The 27,767-nt window shown below is 48.0% G+C and overlaps 2 protein-coding genes across 11 annotated transcripts in view; one reads left to right on the top strand and one right to left on the bottom strand.

Moving 5' to 3' along the window:
• Window positions 1-1,328, bottom strand: part of BANP (BTG3 associated nuclear protein) — a 160,710-nt gene extending 159,382 nt beyond the window's left edge. For 4 of the 6 annotated variants that reach the window (XM_080643797.1, XM_080643799.1, XM_080643794.1 and 1 more), the window contains exon 1: window positions 264-401. The gene's annotated coding sequence lies outside the window, so the exon portion shown is untranslated. Of the gene's footprint in view, window positions 1-263 lie in introns of all 6 variants that reach the window. The other 2 variants (XM_080643796.1, XM_080643795.1) reach the window with 2 other exon arrangements.
• An 11,793-nt stretch (window positions 1,329-13,121) lies between these two features.
• The window catches only part of CA5A (carbonic anhydrase 5A), a 41,835-nt gene continuing 27,189 nt past the window's right edge, over window positions 13,122-27,767 (top strand). For 4 of the 5 annotated variants that reach the window (XM_080645358.1, XM_080645357.1, XM_080645356.1 and 1 more), the window contains exons 1-2: window positions 13,217-13,480; window positions 19,205-19,402. In XM_080645358.1, the coding sequence (XP_080501484.1) occupies window positions 13,324-13,480; window positions 19,205-19,402 (355 nt within the window). In that variant the 5' untranslated portion in view covers window positions 13,217-13,323. Of the gene's footprint in view, window positions 13,481-19,204; window positions 19,403-27,767 lie in introns of all 5 variants that reach the window. The other variant, XM_080645355.1, reaches the window with a different exon arrangement.

The following is a 27,767-nucleotide window of genomic DNA, read 5'->3' as shown; positions in this document are numbered from 1 at the left end:
AGTTCTTCGGGGAATATTTATTTCTCCTATATCAAGACAATCCCTACCATCTCATCAGAGACAAATCAGTCCTCTATTAAGGCAATGTATCCAATTCGCTCACAGTGGAGGTGGAATGCACAGGCACGGGAGTGGGAGGATGGGGGTGGGATGGGGGGCGGGGGGAAGTCCTCAAAGCAAAAAACTAAGGTCCACATTTCAAAAGGATTAAACCACAGAAATAGAAGGAAAAAAGTATAGGAAGGGGGGAAAAAAACACACACCCTGAAATCCTCATTCATCACGGTCGGAAGAACTGGATCGGATCCTCTCCGAAGTCTAAAGCTGCCTACTCCTTAAAAGGCACCTTATGCCCCTATTTGCCTTTGTGAGACGAAAGGCAAATTGAGCGAATGCTGTTTGCGGCCCTGGCTCTCGCGGCTCCATTTCACATTGGTTAACTCAGGATGCCAACCGAGTTGGAAGCTGGACTGACAGGAACTGCCACACCGAGGGGTCTTTTGGGTGTTTGCAGTTTCCCATTTCCCAGAGAAGTGAGGCCAGCCTGCCCCCTCCCGCAGCTGCGAGCAGTCCGTCTGCAGGGCAGCCCTCGGGACGCCTGGGAGCACCACTCGCAGGGCTGCTCCCCAAGTTTAAATGCAGCTGGCGCGGCCCCCGGTCCGGGGCAGTCACCTGGACCGTCCTACCCAGACACCGCACGGCAGGGGGCTGGGGGCGGGAGGAGTGCAAGTGCAAAAGAAAACTAATGAAAAGAAAGGAACCGTCTTCTCTGGAAAGAAAACGAGCCTGCGCTCGGCCCTTTTACCCAGCTCCCCAGTATCGGAATGCTGGGGAGATGGCGTCAGGCGCCCGAGAGGACGCGGGGGTCAGGGGGCCTCAGAAACCTGGGAAGTGACAGGATTGAGGGGGCGCCCGGAGGAAGGGAGCGGCGGGGTTAAGGGGTTGCCCGCAGGCCTGAGGTGCCCGGGGACGCTAAGGCCGTGGGGGCGTCCGGAGGGACTGACTAGGCTGAGGGGAACGCGGGGGTAGGAGGAGTGCCCGCAGGGCTAAGGGGAGAGGCGGGGCCCGAGGGCGCTGAAGGGGCTACCGGACGGAGGCAGCGGGCCGTTGGCGGGCCGAGCAGGGCGTCCGGGTGGGGGCGGAGGGCGCGGGCGCCGCGGCCGGAGGAGGGCGAAGGGAGGAGGGAGGAGGGGAGATCTCGCTCTCGCTCTCGCCCCGCGGGAAGGGGGAGGTGGAGACGCGACCGGCTGCGGGAGCTGCAATTACCGTGTGGGCTGCGGAATTCTCGTGGTGTTTGTCGGGGAGATGCGATAATGGCGTCCGTCCTCGCGAGAGAAGCCGCTAATCTGCGCAGGCGCTGGGAGTCGTTCCCCGCGGCCCTCCACCCTGCGCAATCTGCGCAGACTCCCGGGACGGGCGCGCTGGGAACGGGGGCGGGGTCCGTCGCTCTAGGCCTGCAGCGCGCGCCATCTCCCGCGCCGATGGCTGCCGAGCATGCGCACGCGTCCAGCTCCCGCGCCACAGTTGGGACCCCGAAGAGTTTACTTCTCTATGGTGCACCCGGGCTTCTTGCTTGCCGGTTAGAAGTTGCGTTGGTGGGCCGTTGGGGGAATTTACATTTTCTTTGATATTGAAGAACTAGGAATTAGCTCCCTCCAACGACTACATATCCCGGAGGGCCCTGCGCGAACCGGGAGGAGTGCATTCTAGGACTCGTAGTCCCGGCGTCTGCACCATGCTTGCCGGTACTAGTAGTCTCTTCATACTCTGGTCGCCCGGCCCGCGCCTTGGGCTGCTGGGACCTGTAGTTCTATGCTCGAGCCCACTGCTCCCTAAGCGTGCTGGCTTCCCCTCTGGCGGGATTCCCTCCCCACCCCCAAATAGGTGTAATCGAGGGTTCCCAGTGTCATTAATACCGTCTTGAGTGCACGCGAGTGGAAAAATATTATTATAATGTGATATGTTTTTACATGTAATTAATGTTACGTTATATATCATATATGTGCCAATGTAAATATAAACTATGAATGTAAATATAGCATGAATGTGGATATAATTATGTATTTAGTATAACTGCGCATTTGTGGGTACTCATAGGGAAAAAATCCCAAATCACCATTGCTTTTCATGTGTGCTGGAATTACCATTACTTTTCATTTTTCTTATTTATACTCTCCCCTATTTTCTGAGTTGTTTACATTGAACAAGAATTCCTTTGGTCATCCAAATACAAGACGACGGAACTATTTTCATTTGGAAAAGAAAATGCTTTAGCATGATCATTTCCTTTTTGCCAACAATAAAACCCTGATTCGGGGTGGCAAGCAGTTGTGCAATGTTGGGCAACCTTGTTGAGATGAATTTGCATTTTCTTTTATATAATTCTTCCAGAATTAACACTCAGGGGTTCTGCTAAGTCTGGTCATTGGATTCCTTTCCAGGAAATGTGCCTTAAAGAAATTCCGAAGAAGAACCACAGAAGGTCCTCTGGAAAAGGTATTGTTATGGAAATTAGATATGTCCTGTGTAGAGGTGAAAAGTCCAAAGAGACTGGAAAATTTTCTCAACAAGGCCTCATGGCTGGAAAGAGACCAAAGCAGGATTTGCAATCCCAAACACCTGAGTCTGCTCACATGGGAGATTCTAAAAACTAACCACAAAAATCCTGAGTGGTGGGGGGGTAGAAAGGGGAAGTCCTCTTGAGAGCTCTGCCTTCTATCTCTGCCTCAAACACAGCCAAATCTATACTTAACTATGTAAGAATTCTTAACACCTTGCATCTGACAGGAAAGCAGGTAAATGTAGAGTAATATTTTTCCTATTATTTCGAAGTATCGCAAAGTCCTTGCTTGTAGCTCCCTTCCAGGTATGGGTTTGCCTGTTCCTTCCTGCCCAGCCTTGCACACTGTTTGGCTTCAAGCCACTGATGACAAAGTCATGATCAGAAATTAAATCAATCAGGGAGGAACCAAGATGGTGGTGTAGGTAAATGCTTGTACTCGCTGCCTCCCACAACCACATCAAAATTACAACTAAACTACAGAACAGCCATCATTCAGAACCACCTGAAAGCTGCCTGAATGGAAGTCCTACAACTAGAAAAGTAAAGAAGAAAGCACATTGAGACTGGTAGGAGGGGTGGGGGCGCAGAATAGGCTGGTCTGGCACCCATGTGTGCCATATATATTTTTTTTTTTAATTTTTTTTTTTTTTTTTTTTTTTTTTTTTTTACTGATTTCAGAGAGGAAAAGAGAGGGAGAGAGATAGAAACCTCAATGATGAGAGAGAATAATCAATTGGCTGCCTCCTGCATGCCCCACACTGGAGATCTAACCCGCACCTCAGGCATGTGCCCTGACCAGGAATCGAACCATGACCTCCTGTTTCATAGGTGGATGCTCAACCATTGAGCCATGCCTGCTGGGCACGGGTGCCACTTTTTTAATCGGAAGGGGGATTATCTCTGCGGAAGCTGCCTATGAAGAACAAGGCATCCCAATCCCACACCAGACCCTCAGCCCAGGGTTCCAGAGCTGGGAAGAGAAGTCCCTGTAACTATGGGCTATAAAAACCAATGGGGATTGCAGCTAAGAGACACGGAGGCTGCTGGAGACCCAGCTGCTCCTTTTAAAGAGCTGGGGCACAAATGCACTCTGACTTGATACCTATGAGCTCCAGCAATGGGTGGCTCTGGGGGACTCAGACACATATGGGGAGAAACTGGATTGTCTGGCATCAGGGCAGAAACTCAGGGGAAGCTTTCTTCCAGACAGGGGTGCTCACAAGGGTCATTGTTCCTGTGGTGGGACCTCCCCTGTTGCAGGGCTGACTGGCCACCTGGAGCACACTGTTAGCTCCACCTGGAAGAATCCCTGAGACCTCACCCCATCCACTTTGCAGCCCCAACCAAGCTATTTGCAGCAGCTTTTCCATATGAATGGCCTGTCCTGGCTGAGGCTTCAAACTTTGCTAAATTCTCTCAAACAAGCTGCAGTTGGTGACAGCATGCCCCAAACCTATCAGTAAAAGGCCCAAGACCTAGCACTAGCACCAGCCTGCCTTGGTTCACAGCTGGGCCTTGCCTCCAGCACAGCAGCTCTCCCACTATAGTTTCAGCTGGTCCTCACAGCCAATGGGCCTGGTGGTCAACTCCTCCCAGACATGCCACCAGCAATCAAGGCTCAACTACAAGACTGTGCACACAGCCCACGCAGGGGTGCACCTAGAGTGCCCAGATCAGGTGACCAGGGAGGTTGAGCCACTGGGCCCTACAGGACACCTACTACACAAGGCCACTCTACCAATTCTAGGAGACATAGTAGCTCTACCTAATACGTAAAAACAAACACAGGGAAGCAACCAAAATGCAGAGACAAAGAAACATGTCACAAATGAAAGAAGTAGAAGTAAGCAAACTACTGGATACAGAGTTCAAAACCATGCTTATAAATTTACTCAAGGATCTTCATGAGAGCTTTAAGGGACTTAGTGAGATTTTCAAGGATCTTAGTGAAAATTTCAATGACATGGAAAAGAACCAGTCAAAAATGAAGCATATACTAACTGAAATAAAGTACAATTTACAGGGATTCAACAGTGGGGTAGAGGATTCTAAGAATCAAGTTAATGATTAAAAATATAAGGAAGCAAAAAATGCCCAATCAGAAGAGCAAAAAGAATAAAGAACCCAAAAATATGAAGAAAAATATATAAGGAGCCTCTGGGACAACTTCAAGTGTACCAACAATTGCATTATGGGGTACCAGAAGGAGATGAGAGAAAGCAAGAAATTGAAAACCTATTTGAAGAAATAATGATAGAAAACTTCCCCTACCTGGTGAAATAGACTTGCAAGTCCAGGATGTGCAGAGAGTCCCAAACAAGAGGAACCCAAAGAGGCCCACATCAAGACACATCATAATTAAAATGCCAAGGTTAAAGACAAAGAGAGAATCTTAAAAGCAGCAAGAGAAAAGCAGTTAGTTACCTACAAGGGAGCGCCCATACAACTGTTAGCTGATTTCACAACAAGATATATTAAAAGTATTGACTAGTAAGGACCTACAACTAAGATTACTCTAACCAGCAAAGCTCTCATTTAGACTTGAGGGTCAGATTAAAAGCTTCACAAACAAGAAAAAGCTAAAGGAGTTCATCACCAAACCAGTATTACATGAAATGTTGAATGTTATTATTGGAGGAGAAGGAGATGAAAAATATGAACAATAAAATGGCAACAAATACATATCTGCCAACAATCGAATCTAGAAATCAAAATAAGCAAACAAGAAATCTAATGAACAAAATAAATTGGTGAATAAAACAGAATCAGAGGCATGAAAGCATGGAAGAGACTGACGAATCTCAGAGGGAAGGAGGGAGATGGGTGGGAAGAGATTAACCAAAGATCTTACCTATGGACACAGACAGTAGGGTGGTGAAGGCATGGGGTAGGGCTGGAACCAGGTGGAGGGGAACAATGAAGGAGGAAGGGAACATCTGTAATGCTCTCAACAACAAAGTTTTTTTAAAAAAGAGATTAAATCAATCAAAAGTATAACTGTGATGCCAAAACCGGTTTGGCTCAGTGGATAGAGCGTCGGCCTGCGGACTGAAGGGTCCCAGGTTCGATTCCGGTCAAGGGCACGTAACTTGGTTGTGGGCACATCCCCAGTAGGAGGTGTGCAGGAGGCAGCTGATCGATGTTTCTCTCTCATCGATGTTTCTAACTCTCTATCCCTCTTCCTTCCTCTCTGTAAAAAATCAATAAAATATATTTTTAAAAAAAAAAGTATAACTGTGCTTATTATTTATTTTTCATTTTGCTGCCCAGGAAGCTCAAATAGAGGAAGGTGTTAATATGCACATCTAGCCGGTTTGGGGGCAAACTGGAGTCCTGGAGATAGAGCCCAAATGATAATTCAGGGGAAATGGGGAAAAGCAGCACCCAACACCCACTGTAGCCCATCTCCCCCTAGCATGGATCCCACCCAGACCTGGGACAGGCCACAGCCACATGTTCTGAGCCTTCAAGGGATTTAAGGACCAGGAAGTGATGGCAATAACATGGCAGAATAGGATCATCTCCATCATATCCTCCCTCAGCAACAATGACTTGGCAGCCATCCATGGACAGAAGTGCTTTTGTGGGACCTTTGGGATTTAGGTAAGAGACTGTTGAAACCCTGGTGAAGCCCAAAACCAAGGAGGGCTATTTTGAGTCAGTTGCCCCCAGATGACAGACTCACTGACCTTGATCTCAGCTACAGATTCAGAAACAGACCATCCTCCTGTGGACTTGGCTACACTCCATTTGACCTTGGTCCTGCCACCAGCATCATCTTCCAAGGGACCCAGCAAGAATCAGGCCTGCCCAGGCCCCAAGTAACAGGCCCACTGAATTTGGTTCTGGCTATGGACCCTGAAGCAGCCTGAGACCTGAGCTTAGCCCCTCTTAGCCGTGGTTCAGGAGCAGTTCCACCCATCCAGGGACCCAGAGGGAGACACACTTATCCATAATATGATATACACATTAACAAAATGAAGAATAAAAATTGCATGAGCATCTCAATAAGTGCAAAAAAAAAAGCATTTGACAAATTCAATATCCTTCATGATTAAAACTTTTAACAAATACGGTATAGATTCTATACTATAGAAGGAAAAAAACTCAATATAATAAAGGCCATATGTGACAAGTCTATAACCAGCATCATGCTCAATGGTGAAAAGGTTGAAAACTTTTCCTTTTAAGATCAAGAAGCCTGACTGGGGTGGCTCAGTGGTTGAGCACCTACCTGTGAACCAGAGCTCATGGTTTTATTTCCTGGTCAGGGCACATGCCAGGGTTGTGAGCTCGATCCCTGGTAGGGGATGTGCAAGAAGCAGCCAATCAATAATTCTCTCTCATCACTGATGTTTCTATTTCTCCCTTCCTCTCTGAAATCAGTAAGAATATGTTTAAAACAAGACAAGAATGCCTGTTCCTATTTAAAATAGTACTGAAGCCCTAGCCATTCTGGCTCAGTGGATAGAGACAAAAGGGTCCTGGGTTCGATTCCAGCCAAGGGCACATACCTCAGTTTCAGGTGGCAACCAATTGATGTGTCTCTCTCACATCGGTATTTCTTTCTCTCTGTCTCTCTCCTTCCCTTCCATTCGCTTTAAAAACCAATGGAGAAATATTCTTGGGTGATGATTAACATAATAAAATAATAATAATAATAAATAGAATAGTACTAGAAATCTTAGCCAGAGCAATTAGACAAGAATAGAAATTGAAATGCATCCAAACCTGAAAGGAAGAAGTTAAGTTGTCTTTGTAGGTAATATAATCTTATACATAGAAAACCCTAAAGAATCCATCAATAAACTTTTATAACTAATAAAGTCAGTAAAGTAACAGGATATGGAAGCAATATACAAAAATCAGTTGCATTTATATGTACCAACAACAAACTATCTGAAAAAGAAATGAAGAAAATAATCCCATTTACAATAATACCAAAAGTAAAATACTTAGAGTAAATTTAATCAATGAGGTGAAAAGTCTATACACTGAAAACTGTAAGACATGAATGAAAGAAATGAAGAAGACACAAATCTGTAGATGGCTTTGGGTAGTATGAACATTTTAACAATATTAATTCTTCTTATGGATCAGAAGAATTAATATTGTTAAAATGTTCATACTACCCAAAGCCATCTACAGATTCATTGCAATTTCTAGAAGAATTGTAATGGTGTTTTCCACAGAAATATAAGACAATCCTAAAATTTGTATGAAGCCACAGAAGATCCTGAAAAGCCAAAGCAATCCTGAGAAAGAACAGAGCTGGAGGTATCACACTTTCTGATTTCAAGCTACATCACAAAGTTATAGTGATTAAAACAGTATGATGTTGGCATAAAAATAGACATAGACCAATAGAACTATGTATAGAAAGCCCAGAAATAAACCCAGATGTATTCAGTGAACTAATCTTTGACAAGGGCACTAAGAATACACAAAGAGGAAAGAATAGTCTTTATTTTTTTAAAAAAATAAATTGATTTGAGAGAGAAAGAGGAAGGGAGGGAGAGAGAGAGAGAGAAACATCAATGTGAGAGAGAAACCATTGACTGGCTGCCTCCTGCATGTCCCCTACTGGGGATTGAGCCCGCAACCTAGGCATGTGTCCTGACTGTAAATTGAACTGGCAACCTCAGGTGCACAGGACAACACTCAAACAACTGAGCCACACCAATCAGGACAGAAATAATAGTCTTTTCAGTAAATGCTACTGGAAAAACAATATCAGCATGCAAAAGAATGAAATTTGCCCCCTATCTTACACCACACATAAAGTGTATTAAAGACCTGAAACCATAAAACTCTTCAAAGAAAACAGGGAAAAACTCCTTTATACAGGTTTTGGCAGTGATTATTTTGGCTATGACACCAAAAGCACAAGCATCAAAAGCAAAAACTAAAAGTTTCTGTATAGCAAAATGAAATGACAACATACAAAATGGAAGAAAATATTTGTTAACCATATATCTGAGAATCGGTTAATATCAAAATATATAAGGAACTTATACAACTAAACAGCAAGGAAAAAAAGCAACCCAACAACCTGATTTTGAAATTGGCAGAGGAGCTGAATGGACATTTTTCCAAAGAAGTTATTATAGCTACATGAAAAAGGGCTATCACTAATCATCAGGGAAATGCAAATCAAAACCACAATGAGATATCATCTCACACCTGTTAAAATGGCCATAATCAGGAAGACAAGAGATAACAAATTCTAGTGAGAATGTAGAGAAAAGGGAACCCTGAGCACTGCTGGTGGAAAAGCCATTATGGAAAACTGTATGAAGTTTCCTCAAAAAATTAAAAATAGAATTACTGTATGATTCAGCAATCCCACTTCTGGGTACTTATCCAAAGGAAAGAATTCAGTACATTGAAGAGATATCTACTCCCCGTGTTTACTGCAGCATTATTCACATTCACCAGGAGAAGGAAACAACCTAAGTGTCTACCAATGAATTAATTCATAAGAAGATATGAGATATCACACACCCACCACCTCCACCACCACCAATAACAACAACAACAACAAGATGATGGACCTAGAGGACAAATACTGAATGATCTCATATGTGGAGTCTAAAATAATCAAACTTACAGAAACAGAGAGTACTTGCCAGGGACTGTGAGTTGGGGGAAGGAAATAAGAGATATTGGTCCATGGGTACAAACTTTCAGTTATATGATGAATAAGTTTTGCAGATCAAATGTACAGCATAGTGACTATAATAATAAAAGGGTAATATGCTAATTAGACTGGACATCTTCCAGACATCCTTCCTGACGAAGCTGGGCTGGAGGGAAGCCAGCTGGGTCCCGGGTGCCTGAAGGCAGCCCAAGGAAAGCCAGCCCAGGTCCCGGGTGCCCGAAGGAAGCCGGTGCCGGCAGCTGGGGGAAGGAAGGCCTACTTTTACATGAATTTTCGTACATCGGGCCTCTAGTAATTAATAATACTGTAAGCAGCCTTTTCAATTGGTGTGCCACAAGAATTTTTAAAACATACTATTTAGGGGCACTGACCTTTTTTCCCTTAGACTGTCAAATAAAAAAATGGCAACAGCCAACACAATAGCAATCTGATGTGAATACCTTGTCTTGAACCATAAATATATAGGTCATATAGAGTTGCATATTATTGGTCAATTCACATAATACCTATTTTTTGTCAGATGGACAAGAAATATATTTTCTGGTGTGTTGCAGAATTTTAGTAATTACTTTATGTGTGCCATGAGAAGAAATTGGCTGAAAATCGCTGTTGTATAGCATAGTAGAAATTTACTAAGATCTCAAGTATTCTCGTCACAGGTGATGGAGGTGCTAGTTAATCTGATTGTGGTAATTCTTTCAGAATGTTCACATTTATTAAATCAGCATTTTATTTTTCAATTGTACCTCCAGAAAGCTAGAAAATAAACACTTTCAAAAAATGTAAAAGCAATAAGGACCCTACCCAAACACTGTTACATGAATATGATGTCCTGTAAAACTGGGAAAGCTACCCCAGACATCCTGTGCCTCTCTGTTTCCTGGAATAGGGTAGGAAGACCTCATGAAAGTTAGCTGTGAGTAGTGTTCCCTGGAGTATACTAGTAGACTCAATGGGTTCTACTCCCAGCATATTACCTCATTTGACTCTGGACCGGTAACACAGTATCCCTGATCTCAATGTCCTCATCTGTAAATGAGACAATACAGTCTACCTCACAGAGGTGTTTCTACATTTTGAAACTGACTATGGAAAGTGCTTTCTCACAGCAATAGATAATTGGGGTATAGACTTCCACACACACTTTATGGTCCAACTAAAACTCTGGCACCAGCTGATAGTTTAGAATAGATGATTGGCCACTGCCTACAAAACAACGTACACTGATTGTGCACCTTACGTGTATGCCCATGGAAGCAACAACAGCCACGTGGTAGGGCTCAAAGAGATAATGAGCTCAAGGCCACGAACGTGAGTCCTGCCTGGGCCACTTTCTAGCCAGGGAGGACTTAGACCATGCATGTCAGCTTTGGTTCATTCATCTGTAAGATAAAAACCAAACTATCTACTAAGTTAGGACCCTTTGGCATATAGAGAAAAAAATTACCAGCTTAATAAAAGGAACTTAAGGATTTACATAAATGAAAAGTTTGGAAGTGGACTTCAGGATATAGGAATAGGAATTGCTTGGCTGAACAATGTCATATTCTCTCTGTGTCACTGTCTCTCAGACATCTCCTCTTTCTAAACTAATGTATCAACTGGCCGACCTTGGTGGTTCTTATTATGATAGCAAGATGCCCTTCTGTGATAACCATTAGGCATCTTGGAGGGAAAGGTTTATTACTCACATCAGGGGGCACCCAGCAAGGTGAGGAGAGAGCAGGGGCCTGGAGTTCTCCTTTGTTGGGGTTGAGTGTGGAGGCCTAGGGTTTCATGGGCTCACTTTTTATTGGTGAATTTAAAATATAAGAGCAAGAAGGTAAAGTGCGGGAAGAGAAGAAAACAAGTGGCCCAAAGGGTCAGTTATTAAATCAAGCAGATCTCTAAACAAGGGTGCCTCAGTGTGGGTGCCAGGCTCTTCAGCTAGTGTGGCTGGTGTCCTAGTTACTGGAGAGAGCCGTCTTTGAAGTGGATGCCTCTTTGAAATGAATGCCATGGCAGTCAAAGCTTAACTCAGACACTTGCATTACAAAAAAAAAGAGCCACTGTCAGGGCTCACACTACAGTTCCTCAGTGTGTGTGGTGCTGCTGGTGTAAACAAATTGCCTCTGGTGTAGAAGCACAGCACATACACCACGTGGCAGGCCTGCACCTAGGTCTGCAATGATAATGAGCTCAAGGCCACGAACTTGAGTCCTGCCAATGATGCAAGCACCCAACGACCCATTTCTCAGAAGACTTCTCTGTCGTTAAGCGGCGCATGACTGTGTAAGCTTAAATATCATGGAAATTTCCAGAAAGAGCCACAAGACACTGCAAGCAGCAGTTCACTCTGGGAAAGAGACTTTTACTTTTGACCTTTGAACTGCTTGTACAGTAGATGGCTTTTATGTATTCTTAGTGGCAGAGATTTCGGTTTCCAAAGCTAACAGCAGTTGAAGTGATGTAGGAGTCAGCTGTGTGGGATGTGCAGGTTGAGATTGGGCTGATAATATTTCCTAAGCAAAGCAGAGCCCTGCCATGTGGCTCCGAGGAAAACAGGTAGACACAGACCCACAGGGATGACCAGGGATGCGATCTACCTAAAATAGGCGGGCTGAAGGTGGCAGGGCAGCCGGATGGCCCAGGACATGCCCTTAAGAGCAAAGGGGACCTGTGAGTGTCAGCTGACGGGTTTGCTCATGCCGGGGAAGCCTGCACTCATCCAGGGCCTGCATGGTGCTCGGCATGTAGTGCTGGCAGCAGTACCTTCTAAGCACTATACGCATATCAATCCATTAAACCCTCACAGCAACCCAACAGAGTTTTATTTCCTCACTTTACAGATGATGAAACACAGGAAGAGGTGAATGAATGAATGAATGAAGCTACCTTGGATAGCTACATTTCTAAAGTGACTCTGTAGGAAGATAAGCATATACAGGGTGTCCCCCAAAAACGTATACACACATTAACAGCTGATAGCCCAATTTTGAAAATTAAATGTATTTTAATAAACACTGCCTTTATAATTATTTAAAGTATGTGTAGACATTTTCGAGGGACACTCTATATTCCAGAGTTGTTTTTTGTTGATTGCAACAAAGGCAAGGAACCCATGGGTCTGTCAGAGAATTGGGTGAAAGCTGTAGACCAATCATGAGTGTGATCACAAGATCCTTGGGTCCCCGGGAGCCCAAAGTGGAAGGGAAGGTTCAGAACTCGTTCTGCCAGTCTTTCAGACCTAAGACCCGGTGATAAGTTGTGATATCCCTTGTCCCCTTGAAGTTTCTAAGTTTGACACCCACACACACCAAAAAAAGTACAAACTTCTCCAACCCTGTAGTCATCATTTTATGGGTAAAAGTGGGAAATAAAATGCCATGTAGTCCAAAGTGAGTTTGTTATCTGGCATGTGCAAATATGACAAGTTGAATAATGAGGGGGACCATCTACTTTGTCCAAATGTGGACAGTTCTGTGCATGAAAGGGGCACCACAAGCTGGGAGTCCTGGGCTAACCAGGGCAGCTTACTTGGGCAGAACAAATCTGTATCAAATCATGTCTGCCTTATGGAGAAGGGGGACTGGCTGCTTTCCCAGGAGTCCCAGGCAGAGTCACATGCCCCACCCACCTCACAGCTTTGATTCCCATCCCTGCACTTTTGAACCTATTGTTCCCTGTACATACACACAGCATGGCTTTGTGCCTGGTCTGGAGCAGCCCAAGGCCGGAGAGCTGCTCAATCCAGATTAGAGGTCAACGCCAAGAGCAGGGACTTGGCCCTCCCCATGTGCCCTCACCTGCTCCCCCGGCTCACAGCAGGCCTGCCTTCCTGTCCAGCTCACCTCACTGTTTACCAGATCAAAGCACAGTGACCCCAGGGGCCTGGCCACAGTAAAGGCCACTCGTCCCAGTGCACCCACCCCTAAGCCAAACCAAGTGTCATCCTAGAAGCCAGGGCGGGCATGGGTTGAAATTTAACTATCAGGGCTCACGGTTTGGGTGAGTTTTGACAATAAGAAGTGGGTCCAATCCACTCCACCGGTTTCCCAGTCAAAGCAAGGATAGTAGGAAAGACCCTCTTGTTATTGGGCTCCGCGGGGACATACCCAAGATGCTCAGGACCCCGATGCTGGGCAGGAACCATGCCAAGTCCTCAGGCTTCTCCGCCTTGGTCAAGCAGGTGTGGGGGGCTCTACGAAGCCATCTGCTGAGGCCTGAGCGACCGTGCTCCCAGGTTCCCTGTGCGCAGACAAGTAGGAATAACGCTTGTAAGTAGAATTGCTTAGAATCCTCCAGTTTCCCCAAATTGCAATTTGACGTTTAGCTAATTTTACGGTAGGGTGTCTTTCAAAATGACGGCAGCCTGAAGGCAGAAGGCTTGGGTTCAGATTTCCACTCTGTCTCTTTTCCTGTGGATGACCTTGGGCGAGTTCTTTAACCTGATTCACCGGGGCGGGGGGCGTGGGGTGAAGGGGGAGAAGGGGTTGGGAGGGCCAGGGGCTTGGAACAAGGCACCCCTTCCCCAAGACATGCTGTTATTATAAAACATCCAGCCCTGAAGGACCAAATGAGCCAGTTATCAGAGCTCCAAACCTCCCCAGCAGAGAACATTCTCAGCAAACATGCGGTAAATACACCCAACCACTCTGTCCAGGGACTGCCCGCTCTGTCCACCTCATGCCGGCATTTGCATGCTTAATGCTCTGTGAACTTGGGCACATCCTTTCCACTTTCTGGGTCTCAGATTCTCCCTCTATCAGACAAAGGGCCTGCGTTGAAGGCTGATAAGGTGGCTTCTGACGTAAATAGGCCACACTTTCCAGGACTGGGTAGTTCACAGAGCCTGGGCCTCAGAGCCAGTAGCTCCTGGGGCCAAGCATTGGTGACACCTGTCTGCAGGGAGAGCTGGGCGGTGGCTTCACCTCCCTGAGCCTCAGTGTCCTCATCTATACAGTGGGATGACTTGGTGTCGCACGGGCTGCATAGAGATGAAATGGTGTGTGGAAAGCCTGTCACACCCCAGGCTCTCAGGGAGCACTGTTAGTTCTTTCCAATGAGTCTGTTGGTCCACCCCTGAGGACAATGCTGAACTCTGTCTCAAACCCACAGGGCATTTTACAGGAGCACTCCAGGCTCCACTGGGGTTCCCAGCAGGCCAGAACTCAGGCTGTGAAGCGAGGGCAGGCAGCCTGGGGGGTGCTGGACCACACGCCTTGGCGTAAGCTCGGGCTCAAGCTTTAAGAGGACTGAGGTACTCAGGAGCTGCTATAGGCCTCCGAGAGCAGGAAACCCACGGAGTCCTCCAGGACGAGGGTGGCACAGAGATGGAAACCAAAGCCATCAGGATGCACTTCAAGCCCCCAACCAGAAGGGGCTGGGATGGAAGCCGGGTCCCACCCCCAACCCCAGGCCTTTCAGTTACCCCCACTCAGAGTGGGGTGCCCAGACCAGCAGCCGCAGCACCACCTGGAGCTTATGAGGAACCTCAGGCCCACCGCAGACTTACCTGAAATTTCAAACCATACAGAAGCATATTCACTCACATAGAAGACCCTCCCACATGTCCCCCTCCAACCCCAATTCCCAGAGTACTTTGCAGTGCAGCCTCCTGACGCTTTCCCCATGCACAGAGAAACCTATCCACACATACACAAAACTTTCCAAACAGTAAGAAGTACTGCACTGCATGCATATCTGCATTTAGGTTTTCTTTCTTAACTCTACACATCGCCACACTGTCTCTCAGTAACTGTCCTCTCTGAGTACCTAGTTCAGCCATTAAGACCATCAGACCACTTTGTGGACGCGTGTCCCTCAGCAAGTTTCTTACCCTCTCAGAGCCTCAGTTTTCTCACCTGTAAAAGGTGAGTAATAAGCCCAGTGGATGTGGCTCAGTGGTTGAGCATCAACCCATGAACCAGGAGGTCATGGTTTGATTCCCAGTCAGGGCACATGCCCATGTTGCAGGCTCAGTCCCCAGTAGGGGGCATGCTGGAGGCAGCTGATGGATGATTCTCTCTCATCATTGTTGTTTCTATTTCTGTCTCCCTCTTCCTTCCTCTCTGAAATCAATAAAAATCTCTCTCTCTCTCTCTCTCTCTCTCTCTCTCTCTCTCTATATATATATATATATATATATATATATATATATATATATATATATATGTAAAATGCCAGTGTCCGTGACAACCAGGACAGCCAAATGACTGGTCACCATGAGATGCATTGAGCACCTCTTGGACCCAGACCCTGGCCCGTGGCTCTGATGGATCAGCAATGGTGAACGGGGAATCAGGGTGGATGGCAGGAGGACCAGGCTGGCTGTCAGGCCGCTGGGATCACCAGCTCATCCGCAGATGCTCAGGCCTGGGGGAAAGCGTGCACCATTGACTTCACCTCCATGCAAGTGCATGCCTCATGCCAGGGCGGGTAGGTCTCAGGCACACCCCGCAGCAGCTTCAGTCAGTGCCTCAAGCCCCAGCACCAGCAGCAGCAGCAGCAGCGCCCGCGTGAGCGGCCCCAAGCAGGCAGTGTGTTCCATCAGCGGCCATATGGAGGTGAAGTCAATGGTGCACGCTTTCCCGCAGGCCTGAGCCCCGGAGCAGCCAGGGATGAGCTGGTGATCCCAACGGCCTGACAGCCCAGAGGCCTTCAGCCTGGGGACTGGCGAATGGGCAGAAGATGGCCCTGATCGCAGGAAGCTAGGCCTAGGGACCCTACCCACGCGATTTCGTGCACTGGGCCTCTAGTATTAAAAGAAAAGGAAAGAAGAGAAGAGAGGAGAGAAGAGAAGAGAAAAGGGCTTAGACCTGCTTGGCATCTTGTGAGAACTCTCTGAGCACTGTTATTATCATCATGGGCCATCATACACATGTCCCTGTATTTAGCCATTACCCTGTTGGGAGACATTAGATGGTGTTCGATTTCTAATTCTTACAAACCATACTCTCCCACATCTTTGCACACGTGTGCAGGACAGAATAACAAAGTAACTGTATCGAGTGCCTAAATCGGTTTATGCTGTATTTATGCTGTAGTTCTCAAACTGCTGGTGGGGGAATCCCAGGGGTTCTCTTCACTGTTTTGTTTATTGGGATTTGGCAAAACATTTCATTTTGGGGGAAAAGAACAAAGGTGCAGGCTGGTTATCCGGCTCTGAGTCTGCTTGCTACTAAAAATGAGTGAGAATCACTGGTGGTGTGGTCCCAAGAGAGTCAGAGTTATAAAATGTTCAGAAATAATTTTAGGGACTATTTCAATGAAGCATGCTTGGACCATGTTTCAGTGTGTGTGTAAGCTACCTTTTACCCAGCAGCGAAGTCTGTGATCAGTGACTTTCATATTGGTAGCTTAAAATCGGCCCTGGAGGGAGTATCCCCCGTGGTAATCAACAAACATTCCACCTCAGAGCTGCTTCTCCCCCCGCTGAGCTGGTCATTAACCTTCAGCAGCACACGGGTGCGTGCTCTCAAACATTTTAACAAGCAGTTCTTGCTCATTTGTCTGCAGGGCTTGGGTTTGGCTCACCCTGGCTGGGCTGGGCTCCAAGCTGGGTCGTCCAGATCTGTTCAACGTGCCTCTCATCCTTCCTGCACTTGGACCAATGTGGGACCCACAGGAGGAGCTCTATGAACACTTCCTGAAAGGTTTAAGTGGCGTCACTTCTTTGCAGGCTGTGATGGGCAACACCTTTTTCTTGGTGGCGGGGACGGTGTTCCATGTAGAGGTTTTATGGTTGGCGGCCCCTTCAGCCTTCATGAAATGTCGCAAATGTACCCTAAAGACCCCACTCTTCTGCACCTTGCATCTCTGTGTGGGGGCAGCTGAGTCCCCGGTCAGGGGAGGCTGCCTCTGTGGCACTTAGCTGCTCCCGTGTCTATCCATGCTGAGGGTTGTGCAGCCATGTAAATCCCCGTTTTCCCTTAGGGAGGATGGGTGTGAACATGGCTTATGAGGGCTGCACTGTGTGTTAAATGTTGCTTCCCATCAGACACAATCGTGGTTTGTGCAGCTCAGAGGGGTTTGGGAGAGAACAGACAATGGAAGACCAGGCATTTCTGGTGCAGATCTGGGTTAAAGCAGAAGGCGGCTGAACAAAGGACACCAGACAAAGGTGCAGGCTGGTTATCCGGCTCTGAGTCTGCTGCCATCCATTCATCATCAGGAACTGGAGAGGCAGAGTGCTGGATAGCTGCAGGGTGCCCAGGCTGCTCTTTCTCTGAGCCTAGCCAGTCATTGCTTTATGGCACTGGGCAGAGTGGGAGCTAACATGGATTCCACAACCTGCTTTTATCATATACTACTAGAGGCCCCATGCATGAAATTCGTGCACTCGGGGGGGGGGGGGGGGGGAGGGGTCCCTCAGCCCGGATTGTGAAAGGGCACAGGCCAGGCTGAGGGACCCCACCAGTGCACGACTGGGGCCGGTGAGGGACACGGGAGGTTGGCCAACTGGGGAGGGACCGCAGGAGGGCTCCAGGGCCTGTCTCGCTCAGTCCCAATCGGCTGGACCTCATTAGCAAGCTAACCTACCGGTCGGAGTATCTGCCCTGGGTGGTCAGTATATGTCATAGCAACTGGTCAACTGGTCAACTGTCTGCCCCCTGGTGGTCAGTGCGCGTCATAGCGGGTGGTTGAGCAGCCTTAGCATATCATTAGCATATTACACTTTGATTGGTTGAATGGATGACTGGACAACTGGACACTTAGCATAGTAGGCTTTTAGTATATAGGATTATTCTCATTCTTACAGGTGAGGCTTAGGTGGGTCGTCAACAGGGAGAAGGTAAATAACATACCCAATAACTCAAGTGGTGAGTAAGGAGAGCCACAAGTGTGTCTTATTTGGTCACAAGTGTGTCTTTCCCCCTACATAATGGTAAAAACTTTAACACAAAATTAATTATCAACACAAACATGGGGAGATGTTGTATGAAAATCTGCATTTTTCATCCTCTCTTTAAAAAACCTCAAGATCTTGCAACAAGTGCTGCCACACTTTTCAGTCAGCCACAGTCACCACCTCTCCCTCCCGCCTCCCAGCGCCAGCGCCAGGGTGAGAGTCAGCTGCCTCGTTTACCTTACCTGCCTAGCCTGGGCAGCCCCCAGTCTGCACCCTGGACCGGATAGGATCACGGCCAAGGTCCTCACTGCAGCCTCCACTTCTGTGATTCCATGAGCCCTGGGTCTTCCACGCGGTTGGTGACTCCTGCCCGAGATGAGCTCGATGGGTCGCCTTCCCTGTGTGGAAGGCAGTGCCCCTTTACTATGCCACCCTCCATGTTTTCAACTCTGTGCTCCTCCCCAGCTCGCTCCCAAATCAAGGTATAGATTATTGTTAAAATATTTGCATATATAGGATTTCCTTCATCAACATGTCCACTTTCATAGGGAAAGCAAGACACGTGAATCTCAAGTGCCATTTCAGGCCGTGGGTGGCCATTGGCAGAAGTGTAGACCCACAAGCGTCTACAAAGAGCAGAAAAAGCCCTGCCAGGCTTGGGGGGCCAGGAGGGGGTGGAGGGAGCAGCCCAGAACAAGGAAACCTTGAGAAAAGGGGTGGTCAGGGCCATTTTGCTTGGTTTCCTTGCTGAAGGAATATTTCCCCTCCTTCTTGTGGAAGACTTTGAGGTATCTGCTGTCATCCAGGCGAGTGTGATGGGACAGGAAGAGGTGCCCAGCCGCGCTGCACTCTGCCTCGCCCACCCGCTCCCCTGGTCTGGCCTAGAACCACGGGCAGGGGCTTCTTGGAACCACACTGACACAGATCAGAACCAAATCAATGCAGCAGGAAAACCAGTATGTGGGGAGGGTCCAGAGAGGGCGTGGAGCAGGGCCCCCAGTGGTGGGCGGAGTAAGCGGCGGACCTTCTGGGGCCCCCAGGCTCCACTCTGGGATCTCTGCCATCCGCCTCTGCCTCTGCCTCTGCCTCCGAGGCTCAGTGTGGCCAGTGCAGCATCAGGATCTCCTTCTCTCCCTCTCTCTGTCCCCAGTGCACCCCCTTTGGAAGGGCCCAGCCTCCAAGTCTGGGGGCTCCCGGCAGTCCCCCATCAACATCCGCTGGAGGGACAGTGTCTACGACCCTGGGCTGCACCCTCTCCGGGTCTCCTACAACGCCGCGGCCTGCCGCTATGCTTGGAACACCGGCTACCTCTTCCAGGTGGAATTTGATGACGCCATCGAGGGCGCAGGTGAGCCTGGAGTGGGATTTGAGGCTTTTCTCTTCTCCTGTCACATCCTAAGAGCGGGGTCATGGACTTAGCAGAGAAGGGCCCGAGAGCCTTAAGTATGAAGTCTGGGGACAAGGACCAGCACTGGGGTGGCAGAAACAGGATGAATTCTCAAAGGCTCTCTGCGGGGACGGGATGCTTATGTTACAGATTATAATGCCGATCACATGGTTCTGCTGGGGACAAAACTATGAACGAACTTAAGTCCCTTCCTTCTGGGTTACATTGCAGGGACTGGGGAGGAAGAAACTCTAAGCAAATAGAAACACAAATACATAGCCCGTCAGAGAGGAAACCAGAGGAGGGCCGAGGAGCGCGGTGGAGGGGGCTTGGAAGGACAGGAGGAGGGAATGGCGTCTGGAGCCTGGTCACCTCGCAGGTTCTTACTCAGGGGAGACGGGTGGCCAGCTGATACTGAGCTGGCTGAGGTTTTAAATGAACACCCAGCTGCCAGGAGGAAGGGGAGAGGAGGGGAACGTGGTGGAGGCTGTCTGGGATAATGGAGGGCTGAGGGGCAGGTGGGCAAGGCGGCGGGAGAGAAGCCCCCGAAGCCCCTGTCCCTTTCTGGGCCCCCGGCTCCGTGAACCAGCTCATTAAATCCTCGCCATGATGCTCGGGAGTTAGGGACGGCTACTGGGTCAGGCTGGGGCTGCTCCTTTCTACCTCCGAACTTGTCAGGATTGTAAGCTTGTTGATGCCGCACATCCGTGTTCTTTCTGGGAGTGAGAATATTTGTTCATGCCAGGTAGAGGGTGCCCCTGTGACCAGCCTCCAGTGAAAACCTTGGGCACCAAGTCTCCCGTGGGCGTCCCTGGTAGACAACACTTCACGCGTGTTGTCACAACTCATTGCTGGGGGGTCAGTGCATCCCTGTGACTCCACCAGAGAGAACACTGGAAGCTGGCGCCTGGTCTCTAGACATCGCCGGGTGCACCTTTTCCCTTTGCAGACTTTGCTTGGATCCTCTCTCTGTAATAAATCCAACCCTCAGGGGCACTTCTCAGGTACGACTCCCCAAATGCAAGGGATGAGAACCCTAACTCTGGCCAACATAAGCAGAGAGGACCTGCTCAGAAGGCGAGGCCCAGCTGGCAGAAGTGGAGGGGAGGTTGACATGCAGATCTTGGAAAGCACAGGAACCAGGCCAGCTCCGGGCTCCGGGAGCAGGGGTTCTGCATTTATTTACTTAGCACACCAACTTTTTTTCTGCCCTTCTTGGTCTGTTCCAAGTTCAAATTCCCAAGGAGCAACTAAAACAGGCTTTCCAGGAATATGGTTTGTATTCATTTTAAACATTTTATGCAGCAACTTGAAAAGATTAAATAAAGAATAATAGTTCCTGAACTTTTGCTTGGCTAATAGTTGTGTGATACATATTCTAATAAGATTGAGAAAAACAGATATGGATGTAGATGAGCTCATAATCCTCCTATATAATTGTTATGTGTAGCTATGGGTCTGGCTGATATCTATAAACAGATTTATTTTCCTTTACATTTTAAAATATAAAAAACTTTGAAGGTTACTTTGGACTTTTGTATGAATAGAGTTAAGATACATTTGAAAAAATAATTCAGATTCCCAGAGGGAAAGGTCTGGTGGCTGAGCTTGGCACTTACCCAGTTCTTAGTCCGTGGGGAACCCAGCACCCTGACCCATGTCCTCACCAAAACCACATGCTCAGGTGCTATTTCTAGAAGGGGAAGCTATACTGTACAGACAAGCAAACACCCTCTTTAAAAAGCACCACTATAACACACCCAAAACAGACACCACTGTGAGAGTACTGGGTCCTCATTCTATGCAAGAAGAAATGGAAGTGACTCACTCAAGATCTAGTGGCAGGGAAGTAGAAGAGTCCTGGTTCAAGGCCAAGTCCTGCTGGTTCTAAAGCCCCCACCAGTCATTCACTGGCTCCTTCTCCTTGTCAAGGGCTTCACTCGCACAAACTTAAATATTCCTTGTAACAACGGAGTGAGACGAATATTATTCCCCATTTGACCGATGAGAAAAAATGAGGCTCAGATTCACGGCAGGAGGTCACAGAGCCCTCACAATGAGATTCTCTGCTCTCTGAAGAAGGGAATTTTAGGAGCATGGATCCTTTGTGGAAGGAACCTGCAGCCGATGTCCACAGGGTTCAGGCATGAGGCCAGAGGTGCTAACCGCATGCCCGGGAGAAAAGTGCCAGCACACGGGAGGAATGTGGTCCTGTCAGTCCCCAGGAGAGCCAGCAGCCAGCTCAGGGGCCAGGTGGGCTCCTGGCTCAAGCCCAGCCAAGCCGTGTCCAGTGTGCTCACCCCAGCAGGAGAGCCAGGGGCAGTGAGGTCAGCCTGGGCACCTGTCTCTCACCTACCAGCGAGAAGACACCCACACCCAGACCTTCTTGACAGGTGCAACAGGGAATCTCCTCGATGTTCCAAGGGCCCAATTGTTTATATTATGCTTTTATTTGGGTGGCTTACAGCATGTGTGCCTTGGAACCAAGTTGCTCCTGTGTCCCATGGGAGTTCAGGGTCAGAGTTTAGGCTGGGAAACTAGACTATTACAGGTGGCAATCATCCCCAGAATCACAAGTGTGTCTTGAATTTTTACCCAAAGCTTGAATCATAGGAGTGGGCGTAGCCAGTCCCAGCAACCTTTCTCTGACTTCAGTGATTGGTTCAGGGGTGGGCATGTGACTCAAGCCAAGCCAATGAGAGCCAAAGGGTTTTTCTTAGAAATGTTAAAAAAAGAACCTCTCTTTCTGCTAAGGTTTTGCTGAGGCCAGCTGTAAGGCTGCATCTGTGAGTCTTCATGGCAGAGCAAAGTCAAGAGATGGGTAAAAATTGAGGCCAGAGGCCATTGTCAGAGCCTCTAACTGCAGATCTACCTGAAGCCAAACCAGCTTCTGGACTATTCAATCTCTTTTTAGCCTCAGTAAGTTTGATTTATCTTTCAGTCACTTATTTTCAAGAGTCCTAATACAAGTAAACAAACAAAAAGTGACTAGCTTAAGAGAGAAGAAATAGAAGGGAGGCAGCTGGAGAATCACCAGTTTCAGTCCTTTTAATCTTTGCTCAAATGTAATTCAGCTGTAGGCTGGGTCTGTGCCACTCAGGGTGGAGGGGGACGTTGGCAATGATCTAACTTGACCCAGAAAGATTATTGGTAAGAGCACGGTGCTTTAAGACTCTCAGACCTGTCTGGGAAGCCAGGCCCACATAAACCTGGCCCTTCTGAGTATATGGAGTCCTGCTAAATGTTTAGCAACTGGCCTCTGGGGTGTGGGCTGTGGGATGGAGGTGGGGGGACAAGAAGCCATAATTTGTAGTGTTTGCCACTTCCTGTGGTGTAAATACTCGTGCGCTGCCCGCCTATTTCAAGCTCCAGTGCAAAGTCATTGACATGATTTAGGAAAAGATGCACAGTTCCCAGGAGCCTATATAAGCTTGTCCCACATGTCACTCTCTTGTTCTTTTTTCTCTTCAGTCCCTGCTGCCTCAGATCTTATTTTTGCTCTCATTTTTGCCAAGCATTCATCGTATTGGTTAAGACTTCCTTTGTGTTGCATGTGGCAGAAACTCAACTCAAACTGGCTTAAGCAAAGAAGAGGAAAACTTATTGGCTTAAATTCCCCGAAAGTACAGGGTGCAGTTGAACCTGAATCCTCCCCCTCTCGGCTCTGGTGGGTTTCATTTCCCCTGGAATGGGGCAAGCATGGTGGCCCTGTAGACCCTCCCAAAAGAGCAGCACAAAGGGACAGCCCACGCCTCTGTCCCAGCAACAGCATCGGCCCCAGGGCTGGTTGCCATGGCCCTGCTTCGGTCACTCACTTTGGGTGAGCCAATCACAGTGACTCTATGGTTGGAGGCCTTGCAGCAAGGTGAGGTTAGAGTGGAGGACCACAGGGGTGCTTTCCCAGAAGTGAGGTGAGGCTGGAGAGGCGCACTCAGTGCTGTCTCCACTGGGCCTGACATCCTTGCTCTTGACCCTGAGCTGAGCTTGGCTCACCCCTTTTTCGCATTGCTCTCACAGTCCAAGGTTTTTGCACCCATTATTGCAGCCAGGCCTCTACATTGACCTGGCTGTGACCCCCACATTTTGGCTCCTCCACCACCTTTTCAATCTGGTTCAAAGGGACCCCACCCTGCCACAGACAGAAAGAATTATCTGGATGTCTCTCCCCAGCCACATAAATTAGTTGGATAATTCCCCCTGTGGCTCATGTCCACACAGGCCAATCTGGTTTTACTTTACTTGTTATTTTCTCCAAAACCCAGTTTCCCTCTTCTTTCTTTCCTACTCAATTTCCCAGGCTCCCACACCCATCTCTATAGCTCCCTTTCTAGCCTCTAGCCCCCACCTTTTCAGATTATCTGTCTTCTCCGTCCACCGCTATTGGAAATTGGGAGCCGTGGGATGAAAGGAAATGGAAAACACAGCTGAAAGACGGGAAGTACTTAAAAAAAAAAAAAAAGTTTTGTAGCAAGAAACGGAGACTAATGAGATTCTCTCACAATTAAAAGAGAACAAACTAAAAGGAAATGCTCCATGAGCAAGGGAGGAAGTGAGTGGAGAAGGCGAGCGGGATAGAGTAATTCTGCATAAAAATGTGATCACTTAGGTTGGGTAACACCAACAGGCGGGAGCCAAAAACTCAAAGCGAAACACAATTAGGAGGCCAAGGACATTTTCCATCAGCGTGGAAGGTTCCAGCAGTGTTTCCAGTGGGTGAGGGACACAAGTGCTTGGAGAGGAACGCCAGCCAACGAGGATGAATAACAGAGGTGGAGGCAGGGGCTCCTTCCAAGGAATGTGAGTGGTGCTAAGGCCCAGGAAGAAGGGGCGGTTGGAGCCATGAAGGACTTTACAGGAAGGGGGAGTGAACGATGGAAAATAGCGCCGGCTTCAAGTGGCCCCCTGCCGTCAAACCCATGCAGTGTCTCACACATGAAAGAAGACACGGAGAGAAACCAAGATGGCAGCATAGGTAAACACCTAAACTGCTGCCTCGCACAACAATATCAAAATGGACTAAAAGACAAAACGGACACCATCCAGAACCACAGGAAAGCGGGCTGAGTGGAAATTCTACAACTAGAAGGAAAGAGCAAAGCACATTGAGACTCAGAGGAGCTGCAAAAGGCTGAGGTGCGGAGACTTGCACGCGCGGAGAGGATGGGCGGCTGAGTGTGCAGCTGGCTTTCTAAAGCGGGAGAGAGACAGAAGTTCCCGACTGCACTGAACTCCAGTACCAGGCGAGACTCTGGGAACCCAAACTCATTCGGGGGGAATCTGGACTGTCAGGAAAAGAGAAAGCACACTGAGACTCAGGGGATCTGCAGAAGGCAGAGGTCCAGAGGCGCGCGTGCGCAGAGAGGACTGACTGCTGAGTGCACGGGCGGCTGAGTGCGCGGCTGGCTTTCTAAAGCAGGAGGGAGACAGAAGCTCCCGACTGCGCTGAACTCCAGTTCCGGAAGAGTTTCTGGGAAACCATACTCATTCGGGGAGAAACTGGACTATCTGGCAGTGGGCGAAACTCAAGGGTGGCTTTCTCTCAGAGGTGCTTGCAGTGATTACCATGGAACACTGAGACACAGGGGCCTCATAGGGCAGGGCTGACAGGAAGCCAAGGCTGTCTGCTCTGCCATGAGACTCTGCCCCATCCAAGCTGAGCACAGAGGCTTTTGCAAGTCTTCTCCAATAAGGGTGTCCCCAGCACAGAAGTGTTCCCAGCGTAGACACAGTTGATCCTCACAGCCAATTGGCCTGGAGGTCAATTCCTCCCAGTAATACCAACAACAATCAAAACTTAACTACAACAAGGCTGTGCACACAGTCCACAAAGGGGTGCACCAAAAGTGTCCACCTCAGGTAACTGGGGAGGCTGAGCCACTGAGCCATATAGGACACCTACCACACAAAGCTACTCTACCAACTCAGGGAATCAGCGAAAATGCAGAGACAAAGAAACAGATCACAAATGAAAGAAATGGAGGAAAGCAAATGACTGGATATAGAGTTTAAAACCACGGTTATAAGGTTTTTCAAGAATTTCCTAGAAAAGGCCGATAAATTTAGCGAGACCCTCGAGGATATGAAAAAGGACCAACTAGAAATTAAACACACACTGACTGAAATAAAAAATATTATACAGAGACCTAACAGCAGACTAGAGGACCGAAAGAATCAAGTCAAAGATTTGAAATACAAAGAAGCAAAAAACACTCAACCAGAAAAGCAAAAAGAAAAACGAATCCAAAAATTTGAAGGTAGTGTAGGAGCCTCTGGGACAATCTCAAGTGTACCAACATCAGAATTATGGGGGTGCCAGAAGAAGAGAGAGAGCAAGATACTGAAAACCTATTGGAAGAAATAATGACCGAAAACTTCCCCCACCTGGTGAAAGAAATAGACTTACAAGTCCAGGAAGCGCACAGAACCCCAAACAACAGGAATCCAAAGAGGACCACACCAAGACACATCATAATTAAAATGCCAAGAGCAAAAGACAAAGAGAGAATATTAAAAGCAGCAAGAGAAAAACAGTTAATTACCTACAAGGGAGCACCCATACTATTGTCAGCTGATTTCTCAACAGAAACTATGCAGGCCAGACAGGAGTGGCAAGAAATATTCAAAGTGATGAATAGCAAGAACCTACAACCAAGATTACTCTACCCAGCAAAGCTATCATTCAGAATTGAAGGTCAGATAAAGAGCTTCACAGATAAGAAAAAGCTAAAGGAGTTCATCAACACCAAGCCAGTATTATATGAAATGCTGAAAGGTATTCTTTAAGAAGAGGAAGAAGAAAAAGGTAAAGATAAAAATTATGAACAACAAATACATGTATATCAACAAGTGAATCTAAAAGTCAAGTGAATAAAAAATCTGATGAACAGAATAAACTGGTGAATATGTTAGAATCAGGGGCATAGAAAGGGAGTGGACTGACAATTCTCGGGGGGAAAGGGGTGTGGGGGGTGTGGGAAGAGACTGGACAAAAAAATCATACACCTATGGATGAGGACAGTGTGGGGGAGGTAAGGGCAGAGGGTGGGGTGGGAACTGGGAGGAGGGGAGCTATGGGGAAAAAAAGAGGAATAATTGTAATAATCTGAACAATAAAGATTTATTAAATTTAAAAAAAAGAAAAAGAAAGAAGACCCCTTGTCCCAGAGCAGCGATCGTTCCCGTAATGAATGATTGGCCTGTTTAGTGCAGAAAATGTATCAAAGGTCCAGGTTCCAAGGCCGCAGGTAGACCCCTGCTGAGCAGACACTGTGCTGTGAACCAGATCCTAGCTCACTGCTGCTTGGCCATGACAACTCAACGTACTAATTGGGGAACAGTTGTCAAGGCATTTACTTCTCACAAACCCCAAGAGATAGGTAAATATTTCCACTTACTGGAAGAGGATACCCGTATCCAATAGTCAAACCCAGGGCTGTTTCCAAAACCTACTCCCTCCGCTCCCACCACATGAAAAAACCGGTGCATCTGTTCTTGCTGACAGTGCAGGGCCTGACTCCAGGGCGCTAAGAGGCCCTGCTGTCCCCCATCCCACCCTTAGCTGAGGGGAGCGAGTAGAGCAGCAGATGGCCCAAACTGCTTCCATGCCTCTGTTTTCCATGCCAGGTCTGTCTTCTTTGGGGGAACAGAGTCCTGGGCTGCCCCTCCAGCACCCAAGTGGCAATTCATCCTACTCCTCAAGGGTAGGGTGACAGCATGGTGTTCAGGTCCTCGCTTTCAAGTCGGAAAAAAAACAGGGTGAGGCCGAGTTCCTCCGCTTACCATCTGGGTGGCATGAACATGTCTCCTACCCTCTCTGACCCTCAGTCTCCTCCTCTGTAAACTGAAGATCTGACTCCGGTTGGCTGTGGGAAGAGTAAAAGAGGACCCGTGTGATGCGCTTAGCTCCATGCCCTGAGAATCAAGCACTTGGTCACGGACACTAGTAGCTTTGCCTACTGTGGTGCCTTCCAAATACGATGATCAAGCAAGGCTTGGCAGTGTGCTCTTTTACTGTCTGCCACTAGAGGGCGCACAGAGAAGGCAGAGAGTCTGGCTCTCTGACCGCTGAGGCCTCATGTGTTTGCATTACCAGTGGGCAGATGGAGGACAAATGGGAACCTCAAGCCTGGAGGCCCCACGGTGACTTGCGAGCAGCCTTCCTGAAGGGTCACTCACTCGCAAGGACAGTAATCGGCAGCGAAGGCACCAGGCACCGACGCCACAGCCTAACATCCTTCTGACATGGAAGTGAATTTTAAGTCATTTGTAAAGTGGGGCCAAGCATAGCCTTTTATCCTCTACGGTATTTGATAACTGTCCCCACTGC

The sequence above is a fragment of the Plecotus auritus genome (genome assembly GCF_963455305.1).
Source record: "Plecotus auritus genome assembly, chromosome: 10".
Taxonomy (NCBI): domain Eukaryota; kingdom Metazoa; phylum Chordata; class Mammalia; order Chiroptera; family Vespertilionidae; genus Plecotus; species Plecotus auritus.
The sequence above is the reverse complement of the archived record's forward strand: the minus strand, read 5'-3'. Positions and strand labels throughout refer to the sequence as shown.